Raw genomic sequence first — 15,793 nt, 5'->3', positions numbered from 1 at the left:
AGTGGTTATTTAGGGGGATTTGTGTTGGGAGGGGGGATAGGGAGAAGAGGATTTGTGCTAGGAGGGGGTAATTTGTGCTGGGAGGGGGATTTAAAATGGGGGGGGGGAGAAGATGTGTGCTAGGAGGGAAGATTTTGGGGGTAGAGATTTTGTGCTAAGAGGGGTGAATTTCTTGGGGTTTTTTGGGGGGGGTGGGGGGGAACGATCTGTACTGAGAGGGGAGATTTCAGCAGAGCGTGGGGCAAAAAACTTTCTGACTTTAGAACCACTTTGAGTTTTGCTGATTGCAGAGCTATAAATCTGAATCAGACCTCTGCAGAGAGATCACTGCTTCCCCAGAGAGAGCAAGTCTCCTTCTGTGGAGCCTATTTCTATAAGACCTTGCATATATTTTATTTTGTTGCACCTGGAATGTTTTTAGCTGATTTAAACTGAAAAAATAAAAATAAAAACTTGGCCGATGCCCAATGGGGTCCATGGAGGGTCTGGGAGGGAAGAGCGCCCAATTCATACAATCAGCCCCTGTGAGCTGTAAGGAAGTCTATGTCCAGCAGAAGACTCCTGAATCCCGTAGACTCCGCCCTCGTGGCTCACACTGGAGCTCTCCAGCACTTCATCCTGAATAGACGCTCACATCAGCCAGCGCAGGAGAAAGAAAGTGAGAGAGAAAAGCGAGCAGATCCTGGAAATGGAGGGCAACACCAAAAACTCCTACCAGCACCAATCCCCCGTGATCAATATGCAGCCGGAACCGGTCGCCCGCCTTCCCCAGCACAAGGATTACCTGATATGGTCCATCTGCAGCATGATCTGTTGCTTTTTTCCAACTGGGATTGCTGCCTTGATCTTCTCAGTCAAGGTAAATGTTATTATTATTTTTTATTGTTATTTTTTTTAGTATTATTAATATATTTTGTATTATTATTATTATATATTTTGTTTTATTATTTTTATTTTTTATTGTTATTATTAATATTATTATTATTATTATTAATAATATCATTATCATTATTATTTATTAATAATAGATCTTCTGCTGAATTATATGTTGCCTCCAATTTCGGTGACCATGTCGGCTTTCTGAATACACAGCAGATATTTTAGAAATAAATGTATGCTTATACTTAAAGATAGCCGAGAAGAAATATTGCTTTCATAGGCGTGTGCACAGGGTGTGCCAGGTGTGTCTAGGCACACCCTAATCACCCTGTGGCATGGATTCCCTCTGTTTAGATCCCTGATATTTCACCAAAACCCCATCTGCAGCATGATCTGTTGCTTTTTTCCAATTGGGATCGCTGTTTTGATCTTCTCCGTCAAGGTAAATGTTATTATCATTTTTTTATTGTTATTATTATTTATTATTATTATTATTATTATTATATATTTTATTATAATTTTTTTATTATTATTATTATATATTTTATTATATTTTTTTATTATTATTATTATTTTTATATATTTTATTATAATTTTTTTATTATTATTATTATATTTTTATTAGTATTTTTTATTATTATTATATTTTTATTAGTATTTTTTATTATTATTATATATTTTATTATTATTCTTTTAATTATTATTATTATTTTTTATTATTATTATTATTTTTATTACTATTATATTTTTATTAGTATTTTTATTATTATGTTTTTTATTATTATTATAATTCTTTTTTTTTTCCATAATAATTTTTATTAGAAATTTTCACGAAAGTAAACAATCCTCATATAGACATTGTACATGCAAGCTGTAGAGGACTATACAATTTTTCTCTGATCTATACAGAATGAACAAAAATTGACATATTCATTTGTGAGATGGAACTAGTCCCACTGCTCTGGGGCTTCTGGATTATTCATTTTTATAATTATTGTTATTTTTCATTTTTATTATTATTATTTTTTTTATATTTTTATTATTTATTTTTATTATTTATTTTTATTATTATTTTTTATTATTATTATTAAATGTATTATTATTATTATTATTATTATTAAATGTATTATTATTATTATTATTATTATTTATTATTACTATCATTAATATCATTATTATTATTATTTATTAATAATAGATCTTTTGCTGTATTATCTGCTGCCTCCAATTTTAGTGACCGTGTCGGCTAGCTGAATACATAGCAGACATTTTAAGAACAAATGTATGCCTAGAATGACAGATATCCGAGAAGAAATATTGCTTTCATAGGCGTCTGGGCACACCTTAATGACCCTGTGTGGCACCGATTCCCTCTGTTTAGACCCCTGATATTTCACCAAAGCCCCCTAATGGGGATCCTAAAAAAAAAAAAAAAATGAAAAATCATAAAAAAAAGAAAAATAAAAGTGTAAAAAATAAAATAATGAAAATAAAAACTACTGACACCAATCTCTGCCTTAATGACACCGCCCACTGCTCTACTGACACCAGTCTCTGCCTTAATGACATCATCCACTGTTATACTGACACCAATCTGTGCCTTAATGACATCATCCTCTGCTCTACTGACACCAATCTCTGCCCTAATGACACCGCCCCCTGCTCTACTGACACCAATCTCTGCCCTAATGAGACCGCCCCCTGCTCTACTGACACCAATCTCTGCCCTAATGAGACCGCCCCCTGCTCTACTGACACCAATCTCTGCCTTAATGACACCATCCTCTGCCCTACTGGATAATTATACCAATCATCAACCATAATTTTATAATTGCCCACCAAATATTGACTACTTCCCCCTTTACTGCCAAAAAGAGCCCCTTTTCCCACCAAAACAGCCCTAACCCATTGAGCCGTGGAATCTACTAGACCTCTGAAGGTAAACTGTAGTATATCTGGCACCAAGCCGCCAGTAGCAGATCCTTTAAATCCTGTAAGTTGTGAGGTGGGGCTTTCATGGATCAGACTGTTTTTTTCCCCCAACACATCCCACAGATGCTCAATGGACTGAGATCTGGAGAATTTGGAGGCCAAACCAACACCTTGAACTTGTTGTTGTGTTCCTCAAACCATTCTTGAACCATTTTTGCAGTGTGGCAGGGCGCATTATCTTCCTGAAAGAGGCCACTGCCATCAGGGAATACTGATAACTACATTACTTACCTGGACTGGGGGACCACAATGTCTTCTTTCTCCTGGGCACATCTGCACAGTAGAATCTTATAGGCTAGAAAGAACATTTTGTCCTTAGGTGCCCAGATACCTGCAGTCCTCGGGTGTGGTAAGGGACATTGGAGTGTAAGCTCTTCTGGTGCAGAGACTGATGTGACCGGCTCAGTGTTCTCTATACAGCACTGTGGTATATGTCAGAGCTATATAAATGTATAATAATAGTGTGTGACTGTGGGGGAGGGGACATTAGAGCAGTGGTGGCCTGTCCATAGGGGGCGCATGGGCACCGCCCCCCCACCCAGAAGTCATAAAAAAATGTAAAAAATAAAAAATTGTTTTTTTAAAAGGTCCCTTTAAAAAAAAAAATTGTTTTTAAAAGTTCTTTAAGTGCATTGTGTTTGGGCGCCGGACACAGTACACTATGGGAAGCGCCATGGGATATCAGACGAGGCGCTTTATTTGCAGGCTTTTGACCTGCTTTGCGGCACAATCCAAAGCACTGAGCAGCTTCTGCCCAAAGGATTACGATGGTCGGGAGCTTTGTTGTTCAAGTGAAGAGGTTACTTCCGGTTCCCTGTGGAACATTGGCAGCTCCGTGGAACACACGGCCTAAGGTAAGTAACTGAGGCTCAGGGCTCCAACTGATGGGGCACAGTGAGGCTACATTAGATGGGGCACAGTGAGGCTGCATTAGATGGGGCACAGTGAGGCTGCATTAGATGGGGCACAGTGAGGCTGCATTCGATTGGGAAAAGTGAGGCTGCAATAGACGGGGCACAGTGAGGCTGCATTTGATGGTCACAGTGACTGCATAAGATGGGCACAGTGGCTGCATATGATGGGCACAGTAGCTGTATTTGATGGGGCACAGTGGCAGCATTTGATGGCACTGTGGGAGCATTTGATATGGCACAGTGGCTGCGTTTGATGGGCACAGTGGCTGCATTTGATGGGGCACCGTGGCTACATTTGACAGGGCACAGTGAGGCTGCATTAGATGGGACACAGTGGCTGCATTTGATGGGGCACATTGAGGCTGCATTAGATGCGGCACAGTGAGGCTGCATATGATGGGGTACAGTGGCTGCATTAGATGCTGCACAGTGGCTGCATTTGATGGGGCACAGTGGCTGCATAAGATGGGCACAATGGCTGCATAAGATGGGCACAGTAGCTGTATTTTATGGGGCACAGTGGCAGCATTTGATGGCACAGTGGCAGCATTTGATGGGCACAGTGGCAGCGTTTGATGGGCACAGTGGCTGCATTTGATGGCACAGTGAGGCTGCAATTGATGGAGTTTTTGTCCATGAATTTTTCAGTTTGTTTGCGCCCCCCCCAGCCCCCAAAAAAATGTTTGAGCCACTGCATTAGAGTGTAAGCTCCTCTGGTGCAGAGACTAATGTGACTGGCTCAGTGTTCTCTGTACGGCACTGTGGTGTATGTCAAGAGCTATATAAATGTATAATAATAATATTGTGTGACTTGGGGGGGGGGGGCATTAGAGTGTAAGCTCTTCAGGTGCAGAGACTGCTATGCTGAACTCTTTTTATAGAATGTTTTCTAAACAAACCCAACAGACGGATATTTATATCACAGTGAGTCGGGTTACTTCGGCTGGCACACCATGCTCACCTCTCTGCCCCCCCCCCCCGCACACAGATCTCTTGGGAAAAGTCTAAAAAAAGAATATAAACACTACCCAGGGCTTAGAGCCGCACCCCACCCTTTCCTATCAGATCCGGTTGGTTGGTTTTAACTAAGAATTTTTTTTTTGTTGTTGTTGTTTTTACATTCTGCTTAAAAATTTGTAAATCGGTACTGCTTGGACCATGAAGAAGGGGACATACCCCGAAAGCTTGTCCTGAAAAATTGTATGTTAGTGCAAATAAAAAAAGTATCACGGACAATACTTAATTTTCTCTATCAGATCCGCAAAGTCAAAGCTGAACTGAGGGTACCAGTAAAAGTACATCAATTAACCACTTCAAGCCCACCACCTGTACACTTCTTATGGACAGAAGCAATTGTTACAATTCCCATATCCCTATTTATTCTGAAATAACTTTGTTATTTATTATGATACATAAAAAAAAAAAAATTATAATTATAATAATAATTACAATGCGACTGTGCCGAACACTGTGAGATCCCTGCTCGGCGCTCACTCTGTATTAATGGGCGGGCAGTTCTCCTGTCCTGGCTCTGGCTGCCTGTTGTCTCTGACTGGCCATGAATAGGATGGGCGCGCTGCACACTACAGGTAAGGCTGAGCTGCAGGAGGAGGTCAGCTGTAGTCTGATGTGGAAAAGTCAGTGTAGGTCAGTGCCAGGTAGGTCAGTGTGTGTCAGGTAGGTCAGTGTGTGTCAGACAGGTCAGTGTAATATTCAGGTAGGTCAGCGTGTGTCTTGTAGTTCAGTGTAACGGTAAGGTAGGTCAGTGTGGGTCAGGTAGGTCAGTGTAATGGTCAGTGTGTGTCAGGTAGGTTAGTTTAATGGTCAGCATTGATGGGCACTGGTGAGCCAGGCAGCAACCAGCAAGTGAGCCTAAACCACCCCCCCCCCCCCCCCGGGCTTGGACTTCGCACTGAAACCGCTGTTTTTTTCCACTTAGCAACGCCCCTGCCCCACGCTGTTTTTTTTGGCCGATTTTTCATCTATATTGCCGGGATCCAACAATACATTACAGCAAGTTTTTTCATCTATATTGCCGGGATCCAACAATACATTACAGCATTTTCCTTTAGAAATGTCATTTTGCCGTGGCACTGTTGTGCACATCACACAGATGCGCCACTTTACAGGCAGACTAAGGGGACACCCCAGGCACGATATTTAAAGGAATATTTCATTGTTATTGTTTAACTTTAAGCATTATTAAATCACTGCTCCTGAAATGACGATCGTTTTAAAAACTTTGCATTGATACATGTCCCCTGGGGCAGGTTCGTGTCCCACAGACTTTAATAGGGTTCACATGTTCGCACAAGTTTTTTCCCCGTCGCATGTTCTGGTGCGAACCGAACTGGGGGGGGGGGGGTGTTCGGCCCATCCCTATTCAGGACCTACAGGTTGACCGAGCCTCGAGACATTTTTGTAGCCCATTTTCCAAGTTCCAAGCAGGACCAAGTTCCTTCTGAGACCTGAGATCCACTTCAAGATTGTGGATGACTGATGACACTTCTCATGTGGCCCTATCAATTCCTCCGATTGCAGGACCCACAGCTTGGCTGGAGACATTTTTGTAGCCCATTTGCCATCCCAACAGAAAGCCTTGAAGGACCAAGTTCCTTCCGAGACCTGAGATCCACCTGCATATTTTAAGAGTTCAGTAACAGATGGTTAAGGCTCCCTCCCAACAGTTGGACCAAAACCTCCCAACAGTTGGACAAAAACGAGGATTTTTACAGGTCAGTTTGGAAAAACAAGTCAAAAGCCAACACTATCATCGGAAACTGGAGACTACTGTCTACCATTTGGAGGTCCAGGAACTTTCGATAACCCTTATCTAAGAAAGAGAACTTAAGTTGGCCATACACTAGTGGAATTGTGAACAAATGTTTGCATGCATATTCGTATGAAATACTTTAATATATATGAGGACTTGAGGAATTCCGGTCAAAAGTAATTAAAATTTTCAATGGCGTTTAACATTAATCGAAAACGAATGTCGATTTGACCCCACTAATGATTAAAAAAAAATGAGCAAATGTTGAAATTAAAAATTTGAATAAAATTCTACTGTTGTGTGGTCAGCTTAATTCTTCAGATGCCAGCTGAACTTTCTAACAAAGGATAGAAAATGGAATTCGGCGTCCATCATCTTGTCCCCTTCTCTTCCTTTTCCCTTTCCCCCAGTGTGGTCAGTGGAGGTCATCATCTTCCACTGAGTCATGTGTTTCCTAATTTGGCGGTATTTGTGTGAAAGGGTCTATTTAGATAATATTGTGCTTTATCGGTTTGGCTTGTTGCCTCTCAGCTGGAGATGCGCTCGCCCTTCCCCCAGCACCTTGTTGATATTGGCCCGGACGTATTATACTTGGCTTTCTTGTGACATTTACTGTTGGCCAGGACTTACTTCAACTATTCCAATCATCTGTTAAAGGCCTCTCTCCCCCCAACCCCAGGAGCAGTTTGTCATCCTTGTCCTGGGTGCTGGATGACCTGGTCCTGGGTGTTAGATGACATGGTCCTGGGTGCTAGACGACCTGGTCCTCTGTGTTAGATTACCTGGTCCTCTGTGTTAGATTACCTGGTCCTCGGTGTTAGACGACCTGGTCCTCGGTGTTGGATGACATGGTCCTGGGTGCTGGATGACATGGTCCTGGGTGCTGGATGACATGGTCCTGGGTGCTGGATGACCTGGCGCTAGGTGACCTGGTCCAGAGGACCTGGTCATGGGTGCTAGATGACCTGGTCCTCGGTGTTAGATGACATGGTCCTGGGTGCTAGATGACTTGGTCCTGGGTGCTGGATGACCTGGTCCTGGGTGCTGGATGACCTGGTGCTAGGTGACCTGGTCATGGGTGCTAGATGACCTGGTCCTGGATGCTAAATGACCTGGTCCTGGGTGCTGGATGACCTGGTCCTGGGTGCTAGATGACTTGGTCCTTGGTGCTAAATGACCTGGTCCTGGGTGCTAGATGACGTGATCCTGGGTGCTGGATGACCTGGTCCTGGATGCTAGATGACCTGGTCCTGGATGCTAGATGACCTGGTCCTGGGTACTAGATGACCTGGTACTGGGTACTAGATGACCTGGTCTCCAGTGACCAGGAGTTAGGAGTTGTTTTTTGGAGTTTTTTTGGGGAGGAGAGGATGTGTGCTAGGAGGGAGGGTGGGGGGAGATTTGTATTTTGAGGGGGTATTTAGGGGTATTTTTGTGCTGGGGGGATTTATTATGAGATGGTGGATTTGGTGGGTGGAGGGGAGGTTGAGGATTAATGTTAGGATTGGGGATTTTTGCTGGGAGGTGGGATGGGGAGAGGGGTCATTTGTGCTAAGAGGGGGGATTTTTGATATATAGTCTCCTCCCCCCAGTGATTACTCAGGCTGTACATTGTAACTTTGTAGCAAGTCATAAGGTGAGAGGCTGCAGCAGGGGCAGATCTGTGTCAGAAATTTGTGAACACCATCTACTTGTCAGTCCAGGAAGTAGATATGTATTGAGTGCAGTATGATGACTGAACAAATATGGCGCCATCCTTGTGGAGAGAAAAGCAGATGAGGCCATTGTCTTGGGGGGGGGTCCAGTGACTCTGAAGAAACTGCCTTTGCAGTCAGCCCCCCCCCCCCCACTCCAAAACTTAAACTCTAATTTTCGTCAGGGGTAGCATTAAAAATCGCTTATACTTACTTTATTCCTCGCTCCCGCAGGCTTCCTCCTCTCCCGGCAGCTGGTTCCCAGAGCCCCTCCCCTCTGGCATTCTGTCTGGTGGTCGCACTCCAACACCATGGTGTGCAATGCAGAACCATCAGTCCTGCACTGTAAATAATTGCGCCAAAGCCCCGTCCACAACTGGGGGAAAGTAGAGGGCGCCATCTGCTGGAAGAGCAGGGAATAAGGAGAACAAAATGAGCCTTGCAGTGCGGGGGAGGGGAGTTGACCATTCACACAGAGTTTGTAGCAGCTTTAAGGGTCTCAAAAAGACGCAAAGAAGTAAAAATTTCCACAACTTTCCGCCCGCGGAATTCCACAAATATCCTTCTGCAGAGAAAAGAAATTCCTGGGATCATCGCGGGGACATGTGGAACCATTCAGGGCCCGGAGACCACCGAAGGTCTACCATACGTGGTCGAGAAAGAATGGCGGCCTTGTTCAGCGCTGAGGAACGGTGGAAAAATGTCAGCCGCGTCCTCCCGTCATCCGTGTTTTTGCAGAATTTTATGAGTCGCTGGTTAGAAGGTTCTGTGCAATCTTTGTCCTCAGACAGAACAAGTGCCCGGCCAGCGGGCATTTCCAGGGTCCAAGGAGACAAGTTCTCTTTGTATGCGAGAGACACTCATACAATCTATAAAGATACGGGGGAGACATTTCCAAAATACCCACAGAAATATCTACAGAGATATCTACAGAAATATCTACAGAGATATATCTACAGAGATATATCTACAGAGATATCTACAGAAATATCTACAGGGATATCTACAGAGACATCTACGGAAATATCTACAGAGATATCTACAGAGATATATCTACAGAAATATCTACAGAGATATATCTACAGAGATATCTACAGAAATATCTACAGAGATATCTACAGAGACATCTACGGAAATATCTACAGAGATATCTACAGAGATATATCTACAGAAATATCTACAAAAATATCTACAGAAATATATCTACAGAGATATTTACAGAGATATCTACAGAAATATCTACAGAAATATCTACAGAAATATATCTACAGAGATATCTACAGAAATATATCTACAGAGATATCTACAGAAATATCTACAGAGATATAAACAGAGATATATCTACAGAAATATATCTACAGAAATATATCTACAGAAATATATCTACAGAAATATATCTACAGAAATATCTACAGAGATATAAACAGAGATATATCTACAGAGATATCTACAGAAATATATCTACAGAGACATCTACAGAGATATCTAAAGAAATATCTACAGGGATATCTACAGAGAAATATCTACAGAAATATCTACAGAGATATCTAAAGAAATATCTACAGGGATATCTACAGAGAAATATCTACAGAAATATCTACAGAGATATCTACAGAAATATCTACAGAGATATTTACAGAAATATATCTACAGAGAAATATCTACAGAAATATCTACAGAGATATTTACAGAGATATCTACAGAGATATCTACAGAAATATATCTACAGAGAAATATCTACAGAAATATCTACAGAGATATCTACAGAAATATCTACAGAGATATTTAAAGAGATATCTACAGAGATAGCTACAGAAATATCTACAGAAATGTCTACAGAGATATCTACAGAAATATCTACAGAGATATTTAAAGAGATATCTACAGAGATAGCTACAGAAATATCTACAGAAATGTCTACAGAGATATCTACAGAGATATCTACAGAGAAATGTCTACAGAAATATCTACAGAAATATCTACAGAGATATCTACAGAGATATTTACAGAGATATCTACAGAAATATCTACAGAAATATCTACAGAAATATCTACAGAGATATTTAAAGAGATATCTACAGAGAAATATCTACAGAAATATCTACAGAGATATCTACAGAGCGCAGATCCAGTCATATTTTTGTAGCACTGACCCTCAAGGAGCCGCTGATTTAATTGGGCTTACCGTTACCTGCGTGACCTCGTGTGCGTCTAGAGGTTTCCCGTGGTAGAGATGGCCCAAGAACTGTAGAGACTGACGCCAGATCCGCTTAAGGGATTTTTATTTGCAATAAGGAATAAACAAACACAATCTCTCAATGTAGGGTTAGAGGGTTTAGGTAGAAAGTCCAGGTACTCTTGGCACTAATTCAAATAGAAAAAATGAGTCTCTCACACTAGGAACTCCAGAGAATATCCATTCACAGCTGTAGACAACTCAAAGAACCCCTCGTACGGTACGGTCCGGCAATACCATATGAGACCAGATTCGCTTGGGGTCCTTCAGCTTAGCCTCCAGGCTCCTGCCAAGAAGCCAACCTTTGCGTGGCCTTTTCCCGAAGAGTCCTCCCCTTGGATGCTTCTACGGTTGCTGGGCCTCTCCACAAACCGAGACGGCACCGGACCACCTCCGAATCCTTCTTTCAGTTACTTTGCCTCGGGCCAGCCAGCCGGGAGACTTGGAGTCGGGTGGATCCGCACCCCAGGCCATGAGAGCCCTGGGAGCTGGTCAGGAGGACCAGGATCAAACAGCCAGAAGGCACTTCTAGACCGGAACACCCCGAAGCACGTGACATCAACACCTTAAGTACCCTCTCCCAGAATGCACAGCAAGAGTGACACTCCCACTGAGCTGGTTCCGAGAGAGAACTGGCACTTAATGCACCCAACTGGACTGCGCTCTAGCACCTGCCAGGGATGACAGCGCCACCTATGGACAAGCAGAACACAATGCAATCCAGCCAGACTGGTACCGAGGCCAAAATTTAGAGGAATTAAACCCAAAACCAAACTGGGGTTCCAGGAATATTAAATGCCAAAAAACACATAGTGCATGCTCTTCAGGAGCCGGCGCTACATTTTATTTTATTTATAATGTTATTTATTTAATTGTATTTTATATATATATATATATATATATATATATTTTTTTATTTTTTTTATTTTTTTTACTATTTTTTTTTTTATGAATTTTTTTATTTTATTTGACTTTATCATTTCAAAGCTGTCCTTGAGTTCCAGTCAGTGACTTTGCCTAGACTGAGATGATGTCACCAAGTTTGCTGCATTTCCTCCCCCCGCCCAGTGATCACTCAGACTGTACACTGTAACCTTGTCTCATTTCCTCAGTAAACCCCCCCCCCCCCCCACGAGTGATCAGACTGTACATTATAACTTTGTAGTAAATCACAAGTTGAGAGGCTGCAGCAGGTGCTGATCTGTGTCAGACGTTTGTGAACTCAGTTCCCTGTGTCATCTCCAAACTGGCAACTTAGTTCGGTAAGTTTATGTCAGACAGCCAGAGCTATATAAATGTACAATAATAATAGTGTGTGTGACTGTGGGGGAGGGGACATTAGAGTGTAAGCTCCTCTGGTACAGAGACTGATGTGACTGGCTCGGTGTTCTCCATACAACGCTGCGGTGTATGTCAGAGCTATAGAAATGTACAATAATAATAGTGAGTGACTGTGGGAAGACATTGGAGTGTAAGCTCCTCTGGTACAGAGACTGATGTGACTGTGGGGGAGGGGACATTAGAGTGTAAGCTCCTCTGGTACAGAGACTGATGTGACTGTGGGGGAGGGGACATTAGAGTGTAAGCTCTTCTGGTACAGAGACTGATTTGACTGTGGGGGAGGGGACATTAGAGTGTAAGCTCTTCTGGTACAGAGACTGATGTGACTGTGGGGGAGGGGCCATTAGAGTGTAAGCTCCTCTGGTACAGAGACTGATGTGACTGTGGGGGAGGGGACATTAGAGTGTAAGCTCTTCTGGTACAGAGACTGATGTGACTGTGGGGGAGGGGACATTCGAGTGTAAGCTCCTCTGGTACAGAGACTGATGTGACTGGGGGGGAGGGGACATTAGAGTGTAAGCTCTTCTGGTACAGAGACTGATGTGACTGTGGGGGAGGGGACATTAGAGTGTAAGCTCCTCTGGTACAGAGACTGATGTGACTGTGGGGGGGGGGGGGGGACATTAGAGTGTAAGCTCTTCTGGTACAGAGACTGATGTGACTGTGGGGGAGGGGACATTAGAGTGTAAGCTCCTCTGGTACAGAGACTGATGTGACTGTGGGGGAGGGGACATTAGAGTGTAAGTTCCTCTGGTACAGAGACTGATGTGACTGTGGGGGAGGGGACATTAGAGTGTAAGCTCCTCTGGTACAGAGACTGATGTGACTGGGGGGGAGGGGACATTAGAGTGTAAGCTCCTCTGGCACAGAGACTGATGTGACTGGGGGGGAGGGGACATTAGAGTGTAAGCTCCTCTGGTGCAAAGACTGATATGATTGGCTCAGTGTTTTCTGTACAGCGCTGCGGTATATGTCAGAGCTATATAAATGTATAATAATTTTATTTTATTTTTTTTGCCTCTTTCAGACACGAGACGCCATCTACCTACAAAATGACACCGTGGCATCAAAATATTCCCGCACCACCTACCAGCTGAATATCGCCTCATCGGTGATCGGCATCGTTATTTATATTGCTATCTTTGTCCTCTACTTTGTCATCGGAATGCATATGTATAATAAAGGAATGCAGTGAAGGAGCGGCGGGACGTCCGGGGGAAGACGACTATGAGATATACATAAGCAGTATATAAATATATATATTCACACCATGAAGAAGGAAACATATTCATACCACACAGCCGAGGGGTTGGGGGTGGTTGGGGGGGAATGTAAATAAAACAAATTAAAAAGTTAAATTGTGCGTTTATTGTGATGAAACCAACTCCAGGAGATTTTATTGGGTGACTCCATTCAAACAGGTAAAGGCGTAGTTTTAACCATTACATTTTTTATAAATGAAGGTGCTGGATATCAAAAGACATAACTCCCCCCCCCCCCCATTTTGGTTACATTCAAACTCCATGCAGATGGTGTGAAGAAGGATCCCTCAGGTATTGGTTTATGCTCATCCAAAAGCAATAGACACGAAGACATGGGTTCTTGCTTGAAAAAGGTTCCCTTGATCCACACTGATCCGTAAGCAGGAGAAAGCTGCCATGCCACCTTGGCTGCTTGGCTCCAACCCATTGAGTCTAATGAACAGGGAGCGGGCAACACACTAGCTAACAGTCAGATAGGAAGGCCCGATATGGACGTTGGTAGACTTGAGAAAGGGGAACATACCCTGAAACACGTCATCTGGGCTACCTGTGAGTGGATGCACCTGCCTTGAAGAGCTTGCCTTTTCATTTGCAGCTACCCCGGTTAGATCCTGAACATCCTCCAGATGCTGCTTAGCCTCAGCTCATTGTGTCTAATGAGCAGGGGATAGCCAATGTACTAGCTAACAGCCAGTGGGAAGCCTGATTAGGACACAGGTAGACCTGAGAAAGGGGGACATGCCCCCGAAATGTGTTATCTGGGCTACCTGTGCATGGATGCACCAGCCTTGGAAAGCTTGCCTTTTTATTTGTGGCCACCTCTGTTGGATCGTGAACATCCTTTGGATGCTGCTTAGCCTCAGCCCTTTGAGTCTAATGACCAGGGAATGGCCAACAAACTAGTTAACAGCCAGATGGGAAGCCCGATATGGACCTCGGTAGACTTCAGAAAGGGGGACATGCCCCTGAAATGGGTCATCTGGGCTACCTGTGCATGGATGCATCAGCCTTGGAGTGCTTGCTTATTTATTTGTGACCACTTCTGTTAGATCCTAAACATCCTCCGGATGTTGCTACATTGAGTCTAATGAACAGAAAACGACCAACACACTAGCTAACAGCCAGATGGGAAGCCAGATATGGCCCTTGGTAGACCTAAGAAAGGGGGTTTTGCCCCCAAAATGTTTCATCTGGGCTCTACCTGTGCATTAATGCATCACCCTTGGAGTGCTTTCCTTTTTATTTGTGACCACCTCTGTTAGATCCTAAACATCCTCTGGATGCTGCTTAGCCCCAGCCCATTGAGTCTATTGAACTGGGAAACAGCCAATGCACTAGCTAACAGCCAGACAGGAAGCCCGATATGGACCTCGGTTGACTTGAGAAAGAGGGACATGCCTCTGAAACACGCCATCTGGGCTTCCTGTGAGTGGAAACGGCCAACACACTAGCTAACAGCCAGATGGAAAGCCAGATATGGCCCGTGGTAGACCTAAGGAAGGGGGGTCTCCCCGAAACATGTCATCTGGGCTCTACCTGTGCATTAATGCACCTGCCTTGAAGAGTTTGCCTTTTTATTTGTGACCACCTCTGTTAGATCCTAAACATCCTCTGGATGCTGCTTAGCCCCAGCAAATTGAGTCTAGTGAACAGGAAATGGTCAACGCACTAGCTAACAGCCAGAGAGGAAGCGCAACATTGACCAAAGTAGATTGAGAAAGGGGGACATGCCCCTGAAACACGTCATCTGGGCTTCCTGTGAGTGGGTCCACCTGCCTTGGAGTGCTTGCCTTTTTTTTTGTGGCCACCTCTGTTAGATCTTAAACATCCTCTGGATGCTGCTTAGCCCCAGCCCATTGAGTCTAATGAACAGGAAACGGCCAACACACTAGCTAACAGTCAGATAGGAAGCGCAATATTGACCAAAGTAGTTTGAGAAAGGGGGACATGCCCCTGAAATGTGTCATTGGGGATACCTGTGCATGGATTTTTTTTGTAGCCACCTGTGTTAGATCTTGAACATCCTCTGGATGATGCTTAGCCCCAGCCAGTTGCACCTAATAAACAGGAAATGGCCACTGCACTAGTTAACAGCCAGCGGGAAGCCTGATATGGACACGGTAGACTAAAAAAAGGGGGACAGGCCCCCGAAATGCATTATCTAGGCTACCTGTGCATGATAGCACCTGCCTTGATGAGCTTGCCTTTTCATTTCAGAAAGGGGGACAGGCCCCCAAAATGCATTATCTGGGCTACCTGTGCATGGACGCACCTGCCTTAAAGAGCTTGCCTTTTCATTTGTGGCTGCCCATGTTAGATCCTGAACATCCTCAGGATGCTGCTTAGCTCCAGCCAGTTGCGTCTAATGAACAGGAAATGGCCAATGCACTAGCTAACAGCCAGGTGGGTGTAGTGTGCTCTATTGTCCATGGGGACAGGGGGAGCGATGGCAGAGTCCCACAGCTCACTGTCGGCTGGCTGGCTGTACGGGAAGGAATGATAGTTGGACACCACCACAAGCGCTCGCAGTATTGTGAGCGGTCCGCACACTCTCAGCCCTGCATTGCTGGGATGAGAAAGACATCTAGCGGCCGGCCAGCTGACAAGACGCCATGGGAGGAGGTTGGATCCAAGGGCAGTTATCACAGACGAATAAGGCATGCTCTAAGAGCAAGCTGCAGCCACACACAGGTAGCTAGGTG

General features: G+C 43.9%; 1 protein-coding gene across 1 annotated transcript; it reads left to right on the top strand.

Moving 5' to 3' along the window:
* Positions 1–582: 582 nt before the first annotated feature.
* LOC143933073 (dispanin subfamily A member 2b-like) lies at positions 583–13,187 on the top strand. The gene is made up of 2 exons (XM_077456028.1): positions 583–859; positions 12,857–13,187. Exons 1-2 carry the CDS (start codon positions 689–691, stop codon positions 13,022–13,024), a joined length of 339 nt encoding a protein of 112 aa, XP_077312154.1. The 5' UTR covers positions 583–688; the 3' UTR covers positions 13,025–13,187.
* The last annotated feature ends 2,606 nt before the right edge of the window (positions 13,188–15,793 follow it).

This window comes from Lithobates pipiens, unplaced genomic scaffold, assembly GCF_037356315.1.
Source record: "Lithobates pipiens isolate NorthernLeopardFrog02 unplaced genomic scaffold, aLitPip1_a1.2 Scaffold_27, whole genome shotgun sequence".
Classification (NCBI taxonomy): Eukaryota; Metazoa; Chordata; class Amphibia; order Anura; family Ranidae; genus Lithobates; species Lithobates pipiens.
The sequence above is the reverse complement of the archived record's forward strand: the minus strand, read 5'-3'. Positions and strand labels throughout refer to the sequence as shown.

Bases quoted from the DNA above. Each gene is read 5' to 3' on its own strand.
- LOC143933073 (XM_077456028.1), top strand. From the start codon at position 689: ATGGAGGGCAACACCAAAAACTCCTACCAGCACCAATCCCCCGTGATC. The intron at 860-12,856 runs GTAAATGTTATT...TGCCTCTTTCAG, and splicing joins CCTTGATCTTCTCAGTCAAG to ACACGAGACGCCATCTACCT.